This window comes from Grus americana, chromosome 31, assembly GCF_028858705.1.
Source record: "Grus americana isolate bGruAme1 chromosome 31, bGruAme1.mat, whole genome shotgun sequence".
Lineage (NCBI taxonomy): Eukaryota > Metazoa > Chordata > Aves > Gruiformes > Gruidae > Grus > Grus americana.
The window spans coordinates 2,222,819-2,238,884 of NC_072882.1; the positions used below are offsets into that span (position 1 = coordinate 2,222,819).

The following is a 16,066-nucleotide window of genomic DNA, read 5'->3' on the forward strand; positions in this document are numbered from 1 at the left end:
CCTCTTTGGCTCCACCTGCTCCGGGTCCATGTTGGAGCCGTTTGGCACCGGCCGGAGGCAAAACTGGAACCAGCGGGGCCAGCGTGGGGTCTGGGGATGTCCCACCGAGCCCGGCTGCTTTGAGGAGCCGGGAAAAATGGACAAGTGTGAAATTTCAGCAGATAAAACTCTTGTTTTCCTCCTTTTAGGAAGCCAGAAGGATTCCTAGGGCAGGAGGGAAGGATGGAGAAGGGTCCCCAGGGGCAGAAGGAACCACCTTGCCCCAAAAACCAAACCCGAATCTCTTCGGCAATAAGTTTTTTGGCCCGTGAGTTTGCAGAGACGCACCACGCTCTCGCACGGAAGCGGGTCGGGGCGCATCGCTCCCAACCACCCCGGCGGCGAAGCAGCAGCATCCGGAGAAACACCGGCTCCCCGTCCCGCAGCGCTGCTCCGCGCGTCCACCCCGATCCCCGCAAGATTTTGCAAGAAGCCCCCGCTAAACCCCCTCCTCGGGGGGTGGGGGGAAAGACGGAGGCCTGGGGAGATGCAAATCACACCGTGAGGGCTTCTGGAGGCATCTCGGGCTATAAAAGCTCGTTAGCAGGGAGTAAGGCAGGTAATTCCCGATTTCTAGGCACAGCTTTGGGAGCAGATGAATGGAGCATTGAGCCCCGGGGTGGGAGACAGCGACGTGGGTATTTACAGAAGCCACGTGTGTGTTTGTGAGGAATGTCAGAGACGCTAATAACTGGCTCTTTGGAAATATCGGGCAAAAAATCTTGCTCATGTCTAGGAATAAGGATACAGGAAAGGAGGAAAAAGTCAATATGACCTGAAAATCCCCAGACTGGGACGGCCAGGCAGGCTGGGCAATATGATTTATTCTATTAATAAGCCAGAAAGAAGGGCAGGAATAAATGCTGAATGCATTTTTGGTGGCCGCAGAGGGCTGGGAGCCGCGCGGCCGGGGAGGGGGGTGCGAGCCTCTTCAGGGTACCGGCCCAGGCGAGGCACAAGCCGCCTTTGACGGGACCATTTTCTCCCTGGTTTTTTTGGGAGCAGGGAGCCAAGGAAAACAAGGGACTTGTTGATTTTGTTCCCGGGACATTGTAAGGGGCTCTTTCAGCCCAAAACTACTGTTCAGAGCTTCCCACGAAGCCCTAAAGCAGGTTACCAGGTACCGGCTCCTGCTCACGGCTCGTTTTATTTAACGGGGAATTGCGAGACGCACGTTAAAAGAGAAGAGAGAAGCAGGTCGGTTTTTTTCTCCTCAGATCTTTACTTGCAGTAAAAGATAGAAAAAAGTAGTAAATGAACTCGGTATAAAACACACAGAGGGGAGAGGGAAGGAGTACAAACCAGCCGACAAAGAACACAACCTGGCGGGAGCGAGGGGTGAAAGGGAGAAATTTTGTACAAAACTACTGCTCACAGGTAGAGAAAAAAATGTATAAAATATCCCTCCCTATCTGGAGACAAAAATACAAAAGTGAACATTATTTCATTCTATACTTATACTTAAAAAGGTTTATGTACACGAGAGAAAAGAAGCAGGTTCAGCGGCTTGGGAAGTTTGTCAAACACTCGCCGCTTCCTCCCACATCGCACTTGAGAATAAATTAAAAGAGTTGAAAGCATCGGCACGGCCCCATCCGAGCGCGACCAGGGAGCCCAGAGGAGCGAGGCGCTGGGGGTAAAAGGTTCAGAAGCATGGGGACATCCCCCCGCCAGAATCTCATTTTTGGAAGGGTTTAAGTGCTTCTGAATATCTATCTTCTCCCCCCGTGAGCGACGGGGATGCAGCTCATCCTCAGGGCTCCTGGGAATGCGCTGGGGGATCCCTGGGGAAGCTCTTCTCGACTTGAGGACGGTGCTTTGCCTTCAACGCAACCTTTGACCTCGCGTCGGCCTTTATCCCCAGGCAAAACATGTGCAAAATATCACGGAGAGAGAGAGAGAGGAACGATTCATTCCGCTCAGCTGGGGCCCTCCGCACGAGGACAAAGGTGGCTCCTGCAAGGAGGAGGCAAAGCCAGGGCAGGGGGAAGGAAAAAAAAACAAAACAACAAGAAAAAAAATCCAACCAACAACCCCAACGCACACGCAGACTTTGTTCTTTGTCACTCTGGAAAAACATCTGGAAATATACACAAAACAATTCGACGGCGCATCGGCTCTACTCTACAGTTTTGTACCTGAATTTCCGTAAACAGTTGATGCTAAAGAACCGGGAGACCAACTCCTCGGGAAGGAAAATAAAATGACTCTGCGAAAGCTGCGTTCAATAAAAGTTACTTTCAGAGATCCCTCGGCTCACGACTGCCGCCCTCGAGGGATGCCCGACCTGCCTCTCCCCCCTCCCAGTCACACCATCAGCTCAAAACCGGCAGCAAAAAGCTGCGAAAAGCAGAAAAATAAAAAGCTCCTTGAATGGCCGAAGCTGCCCCCTTCCTCTAGTCTCAGCACCTGAAATTGCTTGTAAAAATAGGTCTTGAAATACAAAAAAAAAGAAATTAAAATAAAATAAAAAAGGCAAGTGTGCTTCTGAACGTTTCTATTGCGCATTGGTCCGTGAACAAACGGTGTTTTATCAAAAATATGATACAGAGTTCGTTTGCTGTGGATTTGAAGCCCCGGGCAGGTCCGCGCCCGCCACGGCTCGGGGTGCCGAGCAGGGCAAATCTGGGCACTTCTGATAAGAACCTCGCAAGGAAGCGGCTTTCGGCGCAACGTCATCATAACAGCTTGCGGTGGAGGATTTCCCAGGCCATTCGCTTTCGGAAATAGGGCATGTGTTGCTTTGGGTTGCGGGGGGGGGGAAGAGAGAAGGAGAAGAGAAAGAAAAGGTACGTCAGCATGTCACTCTCCTGGTGGAAAAATCACTTTCCCATTATTGAAAGCAGGACAGGGGATGAGATGTAGGTAATAACGTGGCTCTGATGATATTCTCTAGTAATTAGAAGGAAAATATTCACGCGTGGGATATTCCATGGAGGCTGACATCATTAAGTAACACTGAAGTTCCCTGGGATTCGGGCTATGACGTCCCGCTTCCATTACTGCTATGAGTGAGTCCCGTTACGGGGCTGTGAGCTTTCCCAGCTGCGTCGGTGACGTGGATGTGGATTTGAGCCCAACAGAAGGCCCAAGGACAGCTTTAGAGGAACGATTTTGCATGGTGCAAAGAACTGCTGCAGGGTCTGGCGTCAGCTCTACTCCAGGACGATGCCCCCACATGGGCCATGGGCACTTTAAACCCTCCGAGGATGAGGAAAAGGGTGTTTGGAAAAAAAGGGGAATATGCCGAAGGAGTGGCACGTGGCCGTCTGTCCCCGAGCACGAGAGACGTGTCGGGGTGGGGTTTACCTGAGTGAAGTTGATGGGCTTGTCTTTGGTGATGCAGTCGGCATATTTGCAGGCAAACATCCCGCAGTCGCTGCCGTTCATCTGCTGGGGAATCTCCTTTAATGGAAAGGACACAAAACGAGATGTCATTCCCAGAGGAATCGGTCCCCACACGCTCTCTTCTAAGGATGAAGAGCTCCAAGTGAAGGAGTTCTCTCAAATGAGTCCTAACGAGGCAGGTCTGCACGGACAGGCAAATGCCGGCAGCAGCAAAGGGTGAAGATGAAGACAAGAGGGTGCGCAGCAGGGAACTGGGGTGGCACCGGGGCACCCCCAGCTCAGGAAAGCCTCCCTGCTTCCGCCTAGGGCTGGTGGGGATCCGCAGCAGAGCAGCCTGCCGCGGTGGAGCTGGGATTTGTTCACCCCCTGGAGTCACCACGAGAAGGCATCCGTCGGGAAAACCAGCCGGGAAAGGTGCATCAGGGGCAAGAACAAGAGCAAGGACCACGAGAGACCGATCCCTTCTCCAAACCTCTGACCACACAAACCTACCTGACTCTTCTTACTCAGCAACGACCAGCCATTAGCGTCGAACTCTTTCCTTTTCTTGTCAAGACTTTCCTGTTTTAAGTATTGCCTGTAGGAATAAGAGAAGAAAGAAAAGCTTGCTTAGAGGAACGGGGGAAAGCAGCCAGTACACGATAGGTCAGTTTACCTAAGGTGTCCTCTGCCGTGTTTGCACAATTAACGCAAAATGGAAGTCCAATATTTTCGTCTCGATATTGGCCATTTAAAAAAAAAAAGGGCTCTACAGACCCCGGCTTTGAGGCAGTCAAAAGAAGGACCGAGCAGAACTGAAAAACTCATCCAAAAAAAGTACCTGCCAAGCAGAGAGTCAAAACCACAAATAAACCAGCGAGAACAAATCTAATTCATTGGAGAGTGACTCACAGCAGAGAAAAACTCAGCAGCCGTGGGGCTGCCTCAACAGGCTCCTGCGAGCAGAGTGTTATACTCGGGGGGAGACCGGAGAGCTGAGCCCCAAATCCGACGGCATCCCATGAACTGGTGCCTCGTGGCATTTGAGGATCTTTCGTAGCATAAAGGTAGACAGGAGTAAATTTATCACAACCTTAACAGCATCCCAGCAGCTCTGGAACAATCACCCTGTGTGTAGTGCTGTAAAAAAACCACCAGGAAGCTCCTCTCCAGGCGGGTGGTGGGTTCAGCTCACTGGCAGATGTCCTGGAGCTCTTCTCCCAGGTTTTCCTTCCACTCCCGCTTTGATTTCTTCTTACCACAGGGGAAGACAGACGGGAAGTGCTTTCACAGAGAGGCAGACTAGGGAAGATGACCCCAATTTTCTCAAATAAGGCCCAAGGCTTGGAGATGGAGAGGAGGCAGCCCCGGGAAGGGCCGCAGTGCTCACTGAGATGCTTTTACGGGGATCGAGTCAAGCGGGGAACACAAGCGGGAGAAGGAGCCAGCCGTGGCGGGGCTGGGATGTCAAATACCTTCAGAAGCCTTCAGCAGAGGAAGAAAAGTCACAAAGCCAGTCCCATTCCAGTCCCTACAACTGGAAAATGAGGAAAGCTCACGGGTGCCGGCCCATCTCCTCTGCCCAAAGAGGCTTCCACCAGTTTGCCCTAAATTATACCACTGGAAGAACAGAAAAGTGGGGTTTTTTTTCCCCTGCCTCCTTGAAAAATTTTAGCAACTCTACCAAGACCACGTCCAAAGCACGCCCAAGCAACTGCCATGCATTTTCCTTTGCACATATGAACACCTTGAACCATTCCCTTCACTGGGAAGTACGGAAAGGGAAGGGGCACAGACACAAATTTGCCTTGAGGGAGCCCAAAGAGACGAGGCAATGGGCCCAAGATGATCTTAACGGCCCTAAAGAAGCCCTTTGCTGTTGGCAGCTGGCGTCATTAAGTGACAGTGAGCTTTGCAGACACCCTCTGCTCATCTTGGTCACCAAAAAGACCAGGAAGATCTACAGAAACCATCTCCTTCACGTTTGGCATCTTCTCAAAACAGCCCCGAGGAGGCTTCTCGCTGTCACGGCTGTGATCAGAAAGTTTGGAAAGGAAAAGCAAGGGATTAGACGCTGCTGGCTCGAACGGAAGGGTCAAGAGAGCGTCTGGCACGGAGAGGGAGGCGGGTTTGGCCGCCAACACAGGGAGATGTGCCATCTTTCGGAAATCTGATCCACAAAGACTTGGCTAAATCACATCTTGCTGTTAGTAAACGCCGAAACGCGATGGGAGAAGGAGGCGATGCGACCCGCAGGCGAGCCTGGAAGACGTGGGGTCTAACTTACTGCCCTGGTGCCAGTCAGGGAACTTTCTTCCATCGTAATTTTGAACATCTATTCAAAGAAAACTCTCCTGGACTGAAGAGTCCCTGAAACACCCAGGGGCTGCTGAACCAAGTACTCAAAGAGGCAGCAAAACCACCCAGCATCCTCTGGCCACGGAGACAGCCCCATCCTAGCGACTTTATCCCTAGAAAGCAGCCAGAAATAGGTTTCGCTGGATGCAAGAGTGTCAAGGAGGGGAGCATCTCCCTCCTGGCAGTCCTCTAAGACCAGATCAGGTCCAGACAAGCGTTTTCTATCAGCCTTCATTAGCCGGATGCACACTCCCAGCCCAGTTCCCCAGCGGAGGGTCTGCTAGCTGCCAGCGATTGCCGTAATTGCTTTTGGGAAGCTCTCTGCTTGGCCGCTTTGACTCGGCTGCAGTTTGGACAAGACAAGATTAGCAGGGGGTAAATCTCAGGGGGAAAAACAATAAAACAAAAACCTTTCACTGAGCATGAGATGTCTCTGTATCTCCAAAAATAAAACCGAATGGATGGAGAAGAAAGTCCTCGCAATGAGTTCAAAATAAGAGTGAGCTGAGCCTCCAGCGCAGCGGAAGAAGGGAGCAGACTATCTGCATCACAATACAAACATGGTGAAAACGTTAATTAATTAAACAGCCTCATTTCAATTAAAAAAAAAAAAATCCCAGCAATTACAGAACCTGCTTGAGTCCCCAGCTAAAAAAAGAGCAGCAGCACACAGCCCACACTGTTCTGCACGTTACAGACGGGGAGCAAAGCTGTGCAGATAAATAAGAGGGCACATCAGATGAGGAACCAAGGAATGTCTCCGCATGAATCGGGTCTGCACATATGGAACGGGGGCGGAGAGAGGAGCCAAGCGCAAGACTCTGGCAGACAGGGAAGAAATCTGTGTTGGAGCTTCAGCTGATAAAGCGATCGAGCGCAGATCAGGTTTTATCTGCAGCTACTACAAACCACCGCTGCGATGCCGACACACACACAGCAGCCAGGAAATTTTGAGTTTTTTTCTAGAAGAGCGAGGAAATAACCCACTATGCGCAGCTCACGTTAACTGTGACCGTCACCTCTGCAGTTTCCTAAAGCAGCCTCCAGTGATCTAGCCTGCACATGGAGGTGAGCGAACATCAGGCACGTTGTGTAGGAAATACGGCACCGGTCCCGCCTAGGAAACAGCCTGAACCACCTTTTAGGAGACTACCGAAAGAAAACGCCTTGATTTCAAATCACAAAACAACTTTGGGGAGGCAGAATTTAATTGATGAACTTTGTCAGGACCTCAAAGAGAAAAAGCTTGATGCGGAATTTTTGAGCAGAATTACACGCCAAACCAAACCCCACCATGCCCAAGATGCCCCGTCAAACACCGCAGGCTTTTCATCTCTCTTTCCTAAACCTGAAAACAGATTTTTGCCCTCTACGGCACAAAAACCTGACCAGGTGCCTCAGGGAATTGTTGAAATCAACTCTGCAGAGTCCTGCTAAATGTCTGAAAGCCTCGAAGCAAAGGGCGTGGAAAGGTAAGCATTTCAAGCGCTGCTGCTAGCGGGAGATAAGAAGATTTCACAGGCATGAGTCGCTTTGTGTGCTCTATCCCCTAAATTTTCCTCCAGCCTTGGTACACCAGAATCAAGTTTTTAACGAATTGTAACAGGTTGGTTTATGTCCGCTCTAAAACACAGACCCATCCAGTAGAGCTGAGATACTGGGAAATCCCCACCCCCCAAAAAAGAGGCAGCTGTCTTAAAATCCTCTCCAGGTCTCACACCCGAGTTGTGTGAAAGCCCAGACGCCGAAATGAAGCGTGGCAGCCACCAAACCACGAACATCTGTGGTCCCTACTCACTCCTAGCCAGGCCAGCGGCCCTTGTTTTCACCAGTTACCTTCCCCGTGCCTCAGTTTCCCTCCTCTGTAAAGTCTCGCTACTGGTTCGACACTCACCACCTTTAGGAAGCTCTAAAGATTGAAAGCATGAAAGGGTCACTAACCATGAATAGGACCTCCGTCCCTTCTTCCCGGTGTGATCCTCCCACTGCATTCAACCAATAAAAGCCTCCTAAAAGGAAACAGAGGGAAAACAATTATGTCCAGGGCAATGGCGACCTGAAATCCCGGCTCTCTACCACTCACGCTGCGTGGCCGATACTCCTTGTATCCTCTGGTACTCTCTACCACCACTTTGGGGACCTGCTTCCTCATCCCAGACCCCTAAACGAAGCACGGGCAGGACCCCTGGGTCCCCCTCTCACCTTCCAGGTGCTTCGTTTCACCAGACATCTGTGGTTTTGGGTTTGGTTTTTTTTTTTTCACTTGGAATCAAAGAAATTCAGGTTGAAAGGAACTGATTTCATCCAGACCATCCCTGCCCCAAGGCAGACCAGCTCTGCTCGCACTGTTCTTGAACACAGAGGCAGAAGCCACACTGCAATGGCTGCCCTGAACCATTTCCAAAGATTTTATACTTTTCCTTTCCCTTTTCTCCCTTTAGAGCAACATCAGAACAGCGTGGAAAGGGGAAACAGCTATTTTTACAGTTATTTAAATGAACCCGGTGCACGCAGACCGCAAAGCACCTGAACTGGAAAATGAAGGTGCTAAACAGACTGGAAACAGCATTTGTCTGCTGTTTTATCATTATTCACATTCCTCAACTGAATGAGTGACACCTCCGCTGACATACTCAACCTCATGCCAGAAGACTCGGGATCAGATTCCCAAGTCGGGGTCGGAGCGAAGCTGAGACGAGAAACAGAACTGACGGCCGACCCAAGGTCAACGTGGGAGCGACAGAGGACCTGGCGACTGCGTTTTGTAAATCGCTTTGCAATCTGATTTGTATCAAGCCTGACGGCCCTACCTGACCAGGGACCTTAGAAAAGAGGGGTTTTTTCACCCCTGCCCAGAGAGTAGCTCACTTTTATCACACTCCGTTCAGGAGCAGCTTCCAAATATGGGAAAACAACTCTGGATTTGCCATGCAAGCATCTCTCTCCTACAAAAGCTCACTGCTCCCTCCCAGAGCATCGCTCAGGACGTGAAAACCAAGACCTCCTCTGTGGTTTGAACCCAGGAAGAACAACGTTCACCCAGCTCTGGTTTGGAGGCACGGCACGTAACTCGGTACAGAAGAGACCCATGCAAATCTTGATCTACGGCCTGATGCAAGAGAGACGCCCGCCCTACCTATACCATCGCGTTCTCCACAATCTTCTTCTCGAAACAAAGCTACTGAGCTGATCTTTGCCACAGGCAGGAAAAGCTCCCACCTGGAGGAAGGAGATGCCGTTTCTTCAAGCAGCTGCAGGACAAGCAAGGATCCCAATCCCTCAGGGTCCAAGAAGCTCTTTTCCTCCTCAAGATGACGCCCAAGATGACTCTAAGACTGGTAAAGCCTGATGTCCTTAAAAGATTGAGTCTGAAACTCGTCTACACCCACACAAGTAACACCAGCCTCACCCCACAGATCTTCTGGGAGGAGAAGACGGGGCATCGGCACAGGACTCTCTCGCAGTCCAGCTTTGTAACTGCGGACTGCAGCAGCAACGGGCGGTGCAACGTGAAGCGTGAAAACCAGGATGTTCCTCTGAATCCCCCTTTCCGGACCCAGAAGGGTTGTCGCTTCCAGAGCAAGGCAAGAAGCTGTTTGATTTTGAAACAAGCACAACTCAAATGAGCGTTACTCACAACAGTATCCTGCAGGCCTCGCTGTTTATTCCACCCATGGAGTCATAATAGGTGATGGTTTTTTTCCTGAAGTCTACAACCTACACAAAGAGAGATTCGTTAATAACGCGCAACGCAAGGAGCTCATCTCTTTGCCAGGACACGTGCTCTGCCGATAGACAGAAGTAAGTTCAGACCATTTGACAGCAGAGAAGGATTTCAGAGGACATCTAACATCCTCGGAACAGCCCTCCCCAAAATCCCCCCTTGCTGCCGTGCTATTGAAGCACTTGAAATCTCTAAAGCGGGTAAAACACAAGAGCACTGTGTTAGCCTCATTGTTAAAGCCGCAGACAGATGGGTTTACAGGGGCTTTGCTCCCCCCCAGGTGTTTTTTCTGGGCCCCATGCCCCATTTTCACACCACCACCCGCTCGAGAATCACCTTTCTGGGCAGCTTAACAGCCCTGCAAGGAGGTTTGAGCTAGGAAGGCTGACGCAGGCTCAAAAACCATGCGGGATCTGTGACTGCGCAGGTGCCAGCAGCCAAGAGAAGGGACGGAACAAATCAGGGGCGGGAGGTAGAGAAAGCCAGGCGGTATCTGTCATCTACATCTCTCCAAAACGATCCCGTGGCAACGTCTCTAAAGGCGAGTTTGTGGGAACGTGGAAACAAGATCTTTCTCCGGAGAATAAGCTAGCCTAACGCGACCTTCGCAGCCGTCTAGTTTTTCTTTAAAGACTAAAAACACACCCCAAAGTTGCAGCTATCTTTTTACTCACTCTAGACTTCGATTTTACCCACAAACACAAAATTTTCCACCAAAGATAACCGCATCGCTCCAAAGCCATGAAATTTTAGCCATAGCCAGGTGGGTTTTAGGACAACCTGCTCCAGCTAGGCTCTACCGTGAATAACTACAGCACTCACTGCTAGGCACCAATGCACTCCCAGATGAATAGGCACCAAGAGGAGATCCACAGAGAAGATATCCACTTTTTTAGTCCACCGTTTCACAGCTTGGTACCCCGCCGTTTTTAATTTGGTAAAGAAGAAAGTATTGAAGGCGTGAACTGCCGGTAAACCCTTCTCTTTGCTTCGCTCCATCAACAAATTCATGTAGAAATTAATTATCTGGGAAAAAAAAAAGCATCCGGGACACGTTAGAGCATTGACATTTCTGCATAAGGCGCTCTGCCCCTGTGCAAAATTAGGTAAGGAATTGGTTTTGCCTCCACCCGTCCCTCTGAAGACCAGACCTGTCCCCGGGGAGGGATTTACAATAGCTCAACAAGCCTTAAAACCCTCAAAAATCCAGAAAGATTTAGGAATGCAGTCTTCTACATTTAAGATTTACTTTTTTTTTTTTTCCCCCTGGTCGTGCCCATGCTCAGTCCCACTCCTCCCATTATCATTATTTCTCCAAGCACCTGCTTTGTACAGGGGTTTCCCCAAGGATTAACTGCTCCGGAGTGTGAAGCACAGCCCACACCTACTACTCACACCGACTTCTTTCAGCGCGGAGAAGGCAGAGACGTCTGTTCACTTTAATTTGCCAAAAAACCCCCATCTTAACAGCCTGAGGTAGACTCCTCACCTCATCATTGAGCCAGTTCAGGTTATTGAGGGTCTGAATGTCTTTCCGAGTGATCGTTAACCGAAAAGCTTCACTGAGGACCTCGTCCTGGTTCCCACCTCGGAATACGTTCTTTATTTCCTTCTCCATTTCCTGCAAGGAGGAGCACAGACAGCGTAGGAAGGAAAAGTTCCTGCTACTCCCATCACAAAGGCTGGATTCAAACTCCGGCTTATTCTTTGCTCCTCAAAGGATAAACTTGCTACAAAACGTACGTGGGAAAAGGGAACAGCTATCTGTCTCCACGCACAGATTGTAGGAAATCCCACTCGTATTTAGATCTTTTACGCACACAAGCATCTGTTTGCGGACGCTAGACCCAAGTAGATCTACCTCGGTGATTTCAGGGAACTCCTCTTCACTGTCAGCTGACTTGGCATCCTCCTTCTCTTCCGGGACCACCGTGACGGGGATCTCCTTCTCAAGGGGCACGCGAAGATTTAAATCCACCAGATCCTGCACCGAGTGTTCCTGTTCCTGCAACCGCTGAGGGACAGACCTTCGGATTAGGTGGCGTCCAAGGGAGCTACGTGGGGCCAGTTGTGCCCGGAAAGGGATGCGGAGGGGAAGCATTCACCCTGGTCGTAACACTACCGAGCCCCCGCCGCGGGAATGGGAAGCAACAAAGACACCAGACCCCGAATAAATCGATTTTTGTCGGTTTTTTTTTCATTGTCAATTTTCTTTTTATCCTCTGGTTTAACATTTGGACTTGCAAAGACCATTCTTTCGGTAACCTGGCTTTGTCACCTGGCTTTGCAGCTGTAAGGCCAGTGCTTTCTGCTCTTCAATTTGCCGCCACCTCTCCCGAGCTCGCGAATCGTAGACGCTGGTCCTGAAAAGCACAGTTTATGTGAACAAACCAGCGTTTATTTCTACATGTGAACGCTCCTGACAGGAGAAAAAAAGAGAAAAAACCCCATGTACTTACAGTTCTTTGATCCAGAGCTCTGCCTGGAAGAAAGGAAGGCTAGAAAGGAGGAAAAAAAGAGGTGTGAGCGGTCTCCTTCACACGGGAGAGTAAGTAATTGCCTGAAAAGTGATTTGTAAGTATTATCTGAGGACAGCCCTACTGCTAGAGCCGCAGAAAAATCTGCCAGTGATGCGCAGCCAGGGCTCAGGAAAGAGGTTCGATACGTTCCTATTACTACAGCAAACCTCTCTCTCCACGAGACATTCAGAAAGGCACCAGTCACCTTTTACTCTGCATTCCCACCTCTCCGCGTAATTAAAAAACGAGCTAACTTAACCCACCCCTCCCTCCAGACACCATTTTACAGCCTCTTACCTTGGTGCTGGGGTTCTGGAATCTTTTACCTTGAGCAAAATGACAGAGTCTGACCCTAAAGAGAGTAAAGTTTATGGAATGTTGTTACTCTCACAATTACCACCCGCTTCCTCAACTGCTGCAGGAGTGCAAACACAGAGAGGGAGGGGAAAAAGCGGGTTTTCCGCAAATATTTAAGTCGATTGCTGGGTTTGGGGGCTTCATTTTGGGTTTGGTTTTTGGTTGATCGGGGTGTTTGGGGTTTTTTTACCTTCAGACTGCATGTTAGATGCTGGTGGATTTTCTTGCTGATGCTGGGCTGTGGAGTTACTGGTCTCAAAGATATTGGAGGGATAGCTGGGGGGGGAGTAGAGCGACGGTTTGTGTGACGGCTGCTCCTGTGTTCTGAGAACGCTGGTTGCTGATCTGGCTGGCGCAAGGCTGTGAGATTCAAACAGCTTTGAGTTCTTGCTGGGAGTTTCTTTCACTACGGTTTTGCTGGAATTGGAACATCTGGACCTAGGAAGAACAGAAAATAAGTTCCCAGGGAAAACAGGCGACACCATTGGCTGGGGAAGAGCATTTTATATACTCACAGGTGGAAGGGGAACAGTGAAGAGGGTTTGGACGTGGAAAATTGTTTTCCTGTGACCATCTGAAGCAACTGCCTGTAGATCTCTCGCTCTTCCTCTCGCACGGTCTGCAGGGAAACAACCAGATACGTCTAGCCAACATGATTTTGACAAAGACACCGTGCCTAGCAAGCAGATATACACGAAACAGGGATTTTATGGGCGCAGGCACATCTGGGGGAGTTCTTGACGAGTTCCACCATCAGCCTGGATCAGACCAACCGCGGGAGCGAATCCAGAGCGAGACAGTTGGTCAAAGCCACCTCAAGCACTTGGCGGTGCCCAAAAGAGATTTCCTCAGAAATAACCACCCACTAAACGATCCCCCAGCCTTTTCTTTACCTCTTCCGCCGTGCTGATGAACCGCCGGGGAGTCTTCTTGGGGCTAAGCAGGCTGCGGCGACAAGGACCGCTCCAGGAAGGACTCTGAGCTGGTTTGATTGGAAAAGCCGACGCATGGCAATGGTGGTTGGATTTTCCTACAAAACTGTTGGACGTCCCACTGCGAGGAGAGAAAGAAACGCTCTTCTTTGACTTTATGCTCATTTAAATCTGTAATCTCATTCTCCCCCATCCCCAAACCCAGCCAAGAAGCAGGCTACCCGATTTTGATTGGAAATTAGCATTTTGTTTGCATTTTAAGAACCATCTCAGAGCTGAAGGCTGGTTTTCTCCCGTCGGCTTGAGCCGAAACCATTCCCGAGTCCTGTGTGGCCAAACAGATGCCACCAGGTGGCACTGCGAGTCCGAGGAGCCACAGCCTGGAAAACCCTGGCCAGACCCTTCCCGCCAGATCCACCGGCTCCCGCTTCCATCCACGCACCACAAAATGGCTGAACCTCGCCCGCAGACACCGCTCTCGGCATTTTTATTTGTTCTGTTTATGGGTAACAGCAGACGCCCTCCCTTCCCACACTCAGGCTCACCTAACAGCCCGTGGGAAAAAAGATAATACACCGGGCGATTTGGCGTTTCTCACGTTGAAATTATTTTTCCTTATTTGCAAACAAATGTTGGCCACTGCGGGGATTTTCAGGAATAATAAAGACTTGTCCCGGTCTGGCAAGGTCTGAAGCTGCAAAAATAGCTCCTGCACCCAGCGCCGCATGCGCTAACCACCAGGTTTTCATCACGATGACGTACTATTTCTCCCCTTGATTTCCCTGCGGTGTAACAACGTTCCCATCCCAATACACCGATACACACCAAATCGCTCCATTACACCACCAGCTTCGGGAAGAGACAGGTTCCTCCACGCTGCACACTACTTTTACTCTCAAAACCCACGCTCACACGCTTTATCCTTGCCACAGGGTGGTTCTAAACACCAAAAGGCACCTACGGACCCGGCCGACCTCAACCCATGGAATTATTCCCACCCCGAATTCATTCTGTACCTATGCCAGCGGTTCACGTAGGTAAAATCCCCACCCAAAGCTCCCCCGGAGGGTTAAATGCACAGGGGGAGCTGTACGTACCTGGGGTTTTTACGAGCTTCAAGGTAAGAGCCTCGGCTCACCCGCGGTTTCTGCGGCACGGAGCCCAGAGGGGGAACCAAACCCCTCCACTGCCCGTTGGCGCTGGGGCCGAAGGCTCGAGGCTCCCCCGTCGCCCGGTAGCTCTCAGGGCAGGGGACTTCTGCGGGGGAGAAACACGGCAGCAGTCGATAAAATGCCACATCTGCCTCCTCAAGCTGCTGGGGAGGAAAATCAGCCGAAAAAGTGACGCTCTCGGGCAGGAAATGATGTCTTACCTGGGCTGTAATTGAGAGCGCAGGATGCGTTTCCAGCGGGGCAGGCGAAACCGCTGATCTTGTTGGGTAAAAACTGTGTGAAAAAGTCGGCAGGTTGTTATTAGAAGACAGCACGGCTCAATCCTAAACCCCAGGAGGGATAAAACTACGGGGGGACGCACCAAGTTACAGCTCCTCCCCAATCACATCGTTACAAGTTAACGATTCCTGAAGCAGACTGGTGTACTAGCACACCAGTGCTGGTCTGACAACACAGCCAAAGACTCGCTCTCCCGTCCCCTCCGATGATGAGGAAATAAAACCCCCAAACGCTGATTTCATTTTTCTTTAGGGCAAAAATTATCAGCTTCACAGCTATGCTGGCACTGCCGACTCGTCGGGACACGAGATACGTGCACGCGTGTGCCAAGGCCGTAAGCCGAGCACGCCCACGCGTGGGTTTACCATCCACGGGCAGATTCCACGCGTGATTTTGGTTTTACACGCCCGTCGGTACGTAGCAAGTGGGGCTCTGGCAGCATTGGGTGTTACCGAGATGAGGTTCAGGGGATGCTGCGCAGAGAGACCCTGCCCACGGGTGCCTCCAACCCACAGGGGTACCCACAGGAAGGGGAAAAGGGAGGAAGAGAAGCCACCGGTCCCCAAAACCGCATCGTTCCCCCCCCAGACAGTGACCCTGGAGGAACTCGCTCGCTGCAGCGACGCAGAGGATCACCCGGGCTCCGCACCTCGCTGTCCGGCTGGGAGAGCGGATCCCGCAGGCCAGTGCGCGAGGGCAGGGGAAAGGCCTTGAACGTGGAGCCGTGGTTGGGCCGCGCCGCGTCCCGGGCCTCCATCCTCATGGGCTCCGCGGCCGCATCGGAGGAAGAAGAGCCCCCGTTCAGCCCCCCCAGAGACGGCAGAGGAGAAGCGGCAGAGCAGTGTCTATCCCGAGGGGCCGGGCCGGCTCCGAGAGCAGCGGGAGGGCACGGGCGGCTCCGATTTTTCCTTCTAAAAACGAAGATAATGAGAAAAACGTCAGGGAAAAGCAGGGCCCCGCCGGTCAGGGCCCGAGGAGCGCTGGTGGCGGACCCGGGGGTCCCGCCGGGCAGAGGGAGCGGTTGGCGGTACCGGCCGAGGCTCCCGGCGTTTACCCCTGAGGCGGTCCCGCTGCCCCGCACACGGTGCGCTCGGGGCGGGAGGGGGGGGGCGGTTCGCCGCTCCGGAGGCACCGGCCGGGGCAGGCCGAGGCTGAGGCCCGCTGAGGCCCACCGCTGAGGTCCGCCGCCGCTGCCGCCCCCCGGCCCGACCCGGCCCGGCCCCGCCGCCCTACCGGAAGCGGAAGCGTCCCGAGAGCGCGCGCGCCTTTCCCGGGCTCGGTGGCGGCTGCCGGCAACGAGGCGGACGGAAGCGGAATTCGACGCCGGGCGCGGCGGCGCCGGAAGTGACGTCAGAGAGA

General features: G+C 51.8%; 1 protein-coding gene across 7 annotated transcripts; it reads right to left on the reverse strand.

Annotated features, from left to right (window-relative positions):
• Positions 1–1,241: 1,241 nt before the first annotated feature.
• Positions 1,242–16,046, reverse strand: SENP1 (SUMO specific peptidase 1). Of its 7 annotated transcripts, none has more exons than XM_054806947.1 (17): positions 15,941–16,016; positions 15,357–15,618; positions 14,629–14,701; positions 14,354–14,513; positions 13,218–13,377; positions 12,840–12,943; positions 12,515–12,762; positions 12,265–12,319; positions 11,908–11,946; positions 11,727–11,811; positions 11,310–11,462; positions 10,938–11,069; positions 10,271–10,474; positions 9,362–9,441; positions 3,880–3,964; positions 3,349–3,444; positions 1,242–2,780 (listed from the first exon to the last, which is right to left on the reverse strand). In XM_054806947.1, exons 2-17 carry the CDS (start codon positions 15,468–15,470, stop codon positions 2,718–2,720), a joined length of 1,851 nt encoding a protein of 616 aa, XP_054662922.1. In that variant the 5' UTR covers positions 15,471–15,618; positions 15,941–16,016; the 3' UTR covers positions 1,242–2,717. The 7 variants fall into 7 exon arrangements, 6 of the variants coding, with proteins under 6 accessions (XP_054662922.1, XP_054662921.1, XP_054662923.1 ...); XM_054806946.1 differs by lacking the exon at positions 15,941–16,016 and adding an exon at positions 15,762–15,930 and having other exon boundaries at positions 2,126–2,780; XR_008574420.1 differs by lacking the exons at positions 1,242–2,780; positions 15,941–16,016 and adding exons at positions 7,666–7,733; positions 15,762–15,930 and having other exon boundaries at positions 3,380–3,444.
• Between the last annotated feature and the right edge of the window lie 20 nt (positions 16,047–16,066).

Excerpts from the sequence above, each read along its gene's own strand:
- SENP1 (XM_054806948.1), bottom strand. The coding sequence starts at position 15,470 with ATGAGGATGGAGGCCCGGGACGCGGCGCGGCCCAACCACGGCTCCACG. Across the intron at positions 14,514-14,628 it reads CGCTCTCAATTACAGCCCAG|AAGTCCCCTGCCCTGAGAGC; the intron begins GTAAGACATCAT and ends TCTCCCCCGCAG. Across the intron at positions 3,445-3,879 it reads TGCTGAGTAAGAAGAGTCAG|GAGATTCCCCAGCAGATGAA; the intron begins GTAGGTTTGTGT and ends TTTCCATTAAAG.